Raw genomic sequence first — 7,344 nt, 5'->3', positions numbered from 1 at the left:
TAAATATTTACAAGTCTAGAATGAGATATAAGCTACCGGGGTGAAATATCTCGTTACTACGGGAAATTTTTTATTTTTTTCATTTAATGATATTATGTAGGCAGAGGTAGGCAGTATGAAATTATGTTACTGTCACTTCAAACGAAATTACTTTACATACAATAATATATTTACAAATATAATTTTCAAGGTTCAATGACCTTTGACCTGATACACGTGAGATATCATTTATATTACATATCACTAAGTTATGATCTCTAAAAGTTAATACCTACTAAAATATGCAGAAATATTATTCACGTATAAATAATTTCAACAATGATTTATTTATTATATTTTGACTACAGCACAGAATTCCTTATAAGTTACATTGTAATGTAACTTATCGTTGTAGTAGTTATGTAAATGTCGTAAGCATTAGAAATAATTAAAATTAGTTTCTAGTACTATTTCAGTATTCCCAAACACATTTCAGCATTGCACAATGCCTTATTAGAGCTAGCGCGCAAGAGCAACTTTTGTCTCCGCAACTATTTTGTCTCTCCCATCAACTCTATGGGGCGTTGCGTCGCTACGTGCGTGTACTTTCTTACTAGCCCATAGAGGTGATGTGAGAGACAAAATAGTTGCGGAGACAAGAGTTGCTCTTGCGCGCTAGCCCTTACTCAAATTTGACACAAAGATTACAATCTTATCCTTATAATAAAAATCTTGCTCAAAATAAAACACTCAAGTATCTGTATTCAATCTTTAATGGAAACAACAAAGCTGACAATGAAACAGTAATTTCAATAAGATTGCTTTCTCAGTAGGCGCTTCGTCTTCTTTCTTTTTGTACTACTCGTCGACTGTTGAGGTTGTAAGCTCTGAAACGTAAATATAATTCGATAAATGTGTTTGTTTTGGATGTTGACGTCGCTAAGGACTGGGCAATGTTGAGAGAATTAAAAAAAAAGTTATTTGACTAAACAGGTAAATACGTAGTATCTGTAATCACCGTGAATGTACCTAACAATAATGTCAAAAATATCTTAATATAAGGATTGAAAAATCAGCCCTAATAATATCGATTATTCTGCTAAATAAAATACATAGGTAGTATAAAATACTATTGTAGTTTTAATTCAATATACCTATTCAGTCGCCTTCACGTATCCATACCTACTTATCGTTACTTTAATGATAATACACATTTGCCGAACCCACCTAATCCTACTATCCTATCCTACTAATATTATAAATGCGAAAGTTTGTGAGGATGTGTGTGTGTTTGTTACTCTTTCACGCAAATACTACTGAACCGATTACAATGAAATTTAGCACACATATAGAGGGTAACTTGGATTATATAGGATAGGTTTTATCGCGGAAATCCCACGCGAACGGGAACTATGCGGGCTTTTCTTTGAAAACGTGGGCGAAACCGCGAGTGGAAAGCTAGTTACTAATATGTTCAAAGGCATATAACATTTATTACAGTAATTCCTATACTTACACTAACATTCTTCCTAACAACGATAGCCACTCCTCCGCCCCTGCCAGGCTTCGAGCCCGCGGGTCGAGGCACACGCCCGACGAAGCAGCGGTCCTTGGAATGAAGGATTCGGCTTGATTCACTCTCTTCATCATCATCTGATGCTGTTGCTGAAATAGAAAACCTCTATTATAGCTTTTTGACATTAAAAAAAGCATCTGAAACCCCAAAGTGTCTGGTACAAGTGTTTATTATTTTTGTTGGAAGTAAACAGAATTTCTTGTCGAGTTTCCGTAGTCGTAGATCCGATCTTTAATAAGATATTTCAAAAGCGCTTCTAAAAGACGGGATAGCGGTCTTGAAATGTCTGCCTATTAAATATACAAAAACAAACAAAGTTAAATAAATAAATTGAAAAAGGCGAGCTCAATTCGTTGAAATCATACTTTTTTTATATAAAACATAAAGAAGGCAATCCTATGTTATTTTTATAACAAGCAAAGTGCGGCAACTTCAAAAGACCTTGAGAGCTTGAATAATTTTGTCTGAGGTAATGGTAAGATTTATTCTAGTAACATCTCCGTTCTGTTTAATGTATAGGAACTTTTATTTCTGCTGAGTTAAATCATGGCTACCAACTCAGCTCAATGAAATTGTAGGCTAATCTTGAAGTAAAAAGACAAGCCCTTTGATTGATACAAATCTAATAAAATTAGTTTACCAAAAGCTTCCTATCAAACGTTTTTGTGTATACTGTACATACTCAGAGCTTATCTTTTTTTTTTTTTTTTTTAACAAGAAATATCACAACTACGAAAAATGTGTGCGTGTACTAATGTACACACGTAAGAAGTGAAACTTCTTTATGACCTTATTTAAAAAAAATTACTACTATGCAACTTTACAGAAATACGTGTAATCACGCGTGGTAGGGATAAGAAAAAGATGGCGCGTAACGAAAAAATGTTACACAAAATTTTTTTCCAATTCCGATGAAGTAGTTTCACTTCAATAATGTAATTTCTCGACAACGTTACTTCCGTTCGTTATCAATGCCTGAAAGAAACTCACTTAGACAAACATATTTAATGCAAAACTTAGCTCTACTTTTGTTTGTTTGTAACAACGCTATTACCTAAAGCCCTTTATTGTAAAAACAGGAATGAATTATTACACAAAGCGTGACAAAAGAAAATAAATAAAATTAACGTCCCTTCTCGAGTGCTACAGCCTACAAGTACCACTTTCTTTGAAGATCAGCCGTAAGGCATTAGCATTTTAAATTCATTTCGCTTGTATTTTTTACAATTTTGTATGTTTCCGCCCTACCTTTCAATCACAATTTTCAACAACCCACCTACGAGGTCGAGCCACTTGGAAGGTCAAAAGTCGTCCATGACTTTATCAAGATATCTTAAAACTGAGCAATTATAATAATATGATTTTAAAGAATAGAAAAAAATCGATCACGAGGCTGGATTCAAACTCGCGGCTTTCGCTAAAATTAAAAAAAAAAAGAATTATAAAGCATTTGAATGACATAAAACCAAAATATCTAATTGGAATAATTGGATTTTATATGACACGATCTTCCCGAACTTTTCGATCTGAAATCGGATACGCTTTCACTGGGCAGCCATCCTTATCCTAATAATGATTGATTGACGTTTACATGCGGGTAGTTGTTTCACATACCTACATGTCGCTCGGGTCAGACAGCTGGATCCCAGTTAAGACATAATATGTAATATGTATGTCACTTTTACGATTGTTTTTTATACTTTGATGGTACTAATTATATGATGACGAAGTTACAAAACACATTCAAAAGTTCTTGGGTTTGCTATGCTTTAGAGAAAAATATTGTAAGAACCCCACTTTTAGTAGTTACACTTACCTCTCGCGTATATAAGATTAAACCAAAAAAAAAAACAAATTATAGAAGAAACCTTGAAAACTTCCGCATGCAAACTTGCAGCTCTCTAATCTCTATCTTTAGAAACAAATAGTTATTGAATTTACCTGCTAGCTTATGCTCTAATTGATAATGCAGAATCACACATTCCCACGCTCCAACATACAAAACAATACATACACTCATGTTCCCTATGCTTTAATAAAAAAGCCCCCCCCCCCACACATACACACTCATGTCCCCCTCTCCAAAAAACAAAACACTACATACACACGTGTCTCGTATGCTTTAACGTATATAGCGGACCACACACACACACTCATGTCCCACGCTCCAAAAATAACAAAACTCTACATACACATGTGTTTCGTATGCTTAAACGTTTATAGCGGTATACGCAGACACACCCACACTCATGATTCAATACATACACTCATGTTCCGTATGCTTCAAGATCCCGCGCAGCTTCTGCCCAATGCGCTGGCTGCTGCGGCTGCGGCTGCGCAGCTCGCTGTCGTCGGGATCCGACTTGCTGTGGACCTTGCATTTCTTCTTGCGCAGGTTGCCGCCCGTGTATTTGAGGATGCTGAGAATTATCAATTGTGATTTAATTCTACAAATTATTATGTATCATGTGCCTGTATATGATAATAATATTATGTTAAGTAAATAATGAGTTATAATAATATATCGTGTGATATTAGAGTTTTGAATATTAAATTTTACTTTACATTAAATTAATTCATAATGAACTGCTAGTAAATATATAGATGTGATAGATAATCAATTAGAGATGTTTTAAATCAAATAAATCCAAAGTATTGGTTAATCAGACGAACATAGAGCTAGATCATTCTTTCGTGATCTTTTAGTGTAAACGAAAACTCGTATTCAGTGTTTTTCAGTGCTAGAACATTGCATGTTTGATCTAAATGCACCGTTAACCCTCTAATTCAGATTTTGTATACGCCTAGGTTAGTTATTATGTTTGCATTGCTATCAGCTCTCAATATAAATATAACGAGCTATTCTAAGCACCAAATCACTAAGGAATACTGAAAACAGTTTCAGAAAAAGGGGCAGGGACCTTCATAAATTCCAAGTTAGTTGAAACGGAATAATAAAGATTTGTTTATCGTGCATATAGTTACGGATACCTTTAGTTCACTTCTAATAGCCCTTAAAAAGGTTTGTGGAGTTGGGATAACAAGATAAGAGGCAGATTAGGCTGATGAAAGGGTTTTACGGGTTTCATAACATTACCAATATATACAACTATCAAAGTTTGTAGGCAAGAATACGAATTCGTATTCAATATTAAGCGAATTTACAATAATTTATTTCATTCAATTGACTTGATATTCAAACCATTGTTTCAAGTTTCAACCATAATAAGTATTATGTTATTAAGTTGAAAGTTCCAACTCATCATTTTTATTGTCCTGTTTGTCGTTGAATCAAATCCATACTAATATACTAGTATATATGTAAATGCGACAGTAACTCTGTCTGTCTGTCTGTCTGATACTCAATCACGCCTAAACTACTGAACCAATTTTCATGAAATTTGGTATAGAGATATTTTGATACCTCAGAAAGGACATAGGCTTTTTATCCCGGGAAAATGACGCAATCCTGGAAATCCCACGGGAACAGGAACTATGCGGGAAACCTAGTTAACAATAAAAACATCTCGAAAATGATAAAAGTTAAGAAATTTTAGGAGTCAGTGCCGGCCACATTGTTTTATGTTTCAAAACTTTAAACTCAATATAGAATGAAAGTATCAATAACTTGAGATTGTGAGACAACAGATTCTGCTTAGTTAGAGCTAGCGCGCAAGAGCAACCTTTGTCTCCGCAACTATTTTGTCTCTCCCATCAACTCTATAGGAAGTTGCGTCGCTACGTGCGCGCACTTTCTTACTAGCCCATAGAGTTGATGGGAGAGACAAAATAGTTGCGGAGACAAAAGTTTATCTTGCTCGCTAGCTCTTAGAAGATAGATAGATAGCATAGTATAAAGAAGATGGTATAGAGAGGTCACGGATGCAACATTGTACATATTATAAGTACCAAATAGATTTTATGAATAACAAAGGTTTTAAAGTTCAGACTTATATAAATCTGCGTCGAAAAGTTGAAATAATAAAACCTTCAATATTTTTGTTGGTTGTTGTATTAAAATATTTATGAAGTGCATTTACTTTCTATGGATTTATAAGAATTATATAGACATTCTTTACGACGACGAGAAAAAGCTGCTTTCTTAAAATGGGTACGAAATTTATCATACTTTCTAGTATTATCTAACTAGGTACAGAATACAGCTATACTTAACGGCCTTACTAATAAAAAGAACAATGGATAAATTTCTACCATTTTCTACCATAGGTGTGTCCTGCTCTTGCTCAAACGTCAATCATAAAAACAAGACAGGTGTGAAGACAGGTTATTGTAATAAAATCCATTGCATAGCGAATGGGTTTCATTAATAGGTAAGACCGTAAAAAATAACCTTATATTATGTACTATAAATTATTAAATTGTCTAGGAAATAGCACTTACGATAATTTTTTCTTCTTCTTTATATTTTCAACTGAACTTGATGTGTCCTCTGTTTCTTCTGATTCAGTGTAGAGATATGGCAACTTTCCCATTTTTTGGAATCGAAACAATTTTAAGCTTTTAGTGAATTATTACTATGTATGTGTGATCATTGTTGATCTGATTTTTATTTTTATATTTTATTGATACAAAGATAATTCATTATCTACTCCATGTTGTATAAGTTTATCTGTCAGTGTAATTTTTTAATGTTGAAGGCGGCCTAAAAGGTTTTACGACAAAACCTCTTTCATAAAAAAAAATAAGTAAAATTATAAAGCAGACTCTGCAAGATTAAAAAATACATATATTATATTAAAAAATTATGATATCTACTTTTACTCTGAAGAACCTGAATATATTATGTTACATGTTTTCTGTTAGCTGTAGAACTATGTTCACGAAAAGAAGAAATTATAGATCAGACTTGAAAAGGCAGGAATTTGGATATAAATATATTTTTAAAGAAGGTATACCTACACAGTAGATACTTATATCTTTTATCTACAATTTGTAGATAGGCCACAAATCACTTCCTATAGACTTAAACATAACAATATTTATAAGCACCAAGCCAAGTAAAACATATGTTTATACGTGTTGCGGTAAGACCCTGTATCTAAAGAGACCTGAATAGAATCTCAGATGGCCGACCGACAACCGACCACGAGAGAAATACGATTTAATTCAATGTTACAGATTGTTTTACTATAGATGCCACCTATTGTTAGTATTATTAAATAATAAACATAAGTAAAAAAGGGGTGATTTTTGAATAGGTAGTTATGTCGGGGCAACCCGCAGTACATGCATGTGATATCGTATTTGTTAACGCAGCATAACTACGGCCACCCTGCATCGCCTTAATGCATTTTGTATTTCTTAGAACATAGATTGCAGCGTTGCATTTTTGTTTAACGATAAGTTTATAGTTTAAGTTTTCATTCTGGATGTAGAGAGCACATATTAAAGACGTTTAAATTAAATCTTGTCTTTTTAAAAAACGTCCTTCGGTCCGTCGAAATTTGAGTGGCGCAGCCGGTAGGATACTCGATAATATCCTGCTGCCGAGCTAACACTATAGCCGAAAGGATCTGTGATAGTGCGGTGCTTGTACGAGTATCCTCGAACCAAATAAATAACTCTCCCGCGACGCGTACGCGTAAAACTCAATCGCTGAAGTGAAACGCGTACTGTGACCTCAAGGACGAGCATCCAGGATCATAAGTGAAGGACATGGGAGCGAGCAGTCTGTGAGTAAACCTCTTCACTCCTGTTTTTCACATTCCCTGTTTTCACGAAATCCCCGACCCAAAATAGTCGGCCTAATCATTACGATTATTTGATTT

At 34.2% G+C, this 7,344-nt stretch overlaps 1 protein-coding gene across 1 annotated transcript; it reads right to left on the bottom strand.

The window, feature by feature from the left end:
* Window positions 1–734: 734 nt before the first annotated feature.
* Window positions 735–6,158, bottom strand: LOC123701790. Its single transcript, XM_045649349.1, has 4 exons — window positions 5,957–6,158; window positions 3,821–3,975; window positions 1,496–1,644; window positions 735–866 (listed from the first exon to the last, which is right to left on the bottom strand). The coding sequence occupies exons 1-4, from the start codon at window positions 6,046–6,048 to the stop codon at window positions 789–791; spliced, it is 474 nt and encodes a 157-aa protein (XP_045505305.1). The 5' UTR covers window positions 6,049–6,158; the 3' UTR covers window positions 735–788.
* Window positions 6,159–7,344: the final 1,186 nt, after the last annotated feature.

Source organism: Colias croceus, chromosome 22, assembly GCF_905220415.1.
Source record: "Colias croceus chromosome 22, ilColCroc2.1".
NCBI classification, from domain to species: Eukaryota; Metazoa; Arthropoda; class Insecta; order Lepidoptera; family Pieridae; genus Colias; species Colias croceus.
The sequence above is the reverse complement of the archived record's forward strand: the minus strand, read 5'-3'. Positions and strand labels throughout refer to the sequence as shown.

Coding starts and splice junctions, on each gene's coding strand:
- LOC123701790 (XM_045649349.1), bottom strand. CDS start 6,048: ATGGGAAAGTTGCCATATCTCTACACTGAATCAGAAGAAACAGAGGAC. Junction 1,645..3,820: donor GAAGCATACGGAACATGAGT/GTATGTATTGAA, acceptor TTTCTATTTCAG/CAACAGCATCAGATGATGAT. Junction 867..1,495: donor TTGTTAGGAAGAATGTTAGT/GTAAGTATAGGA, acceptor TTTACGTTTCAG/AGCTTACAACCTCAACAGTC.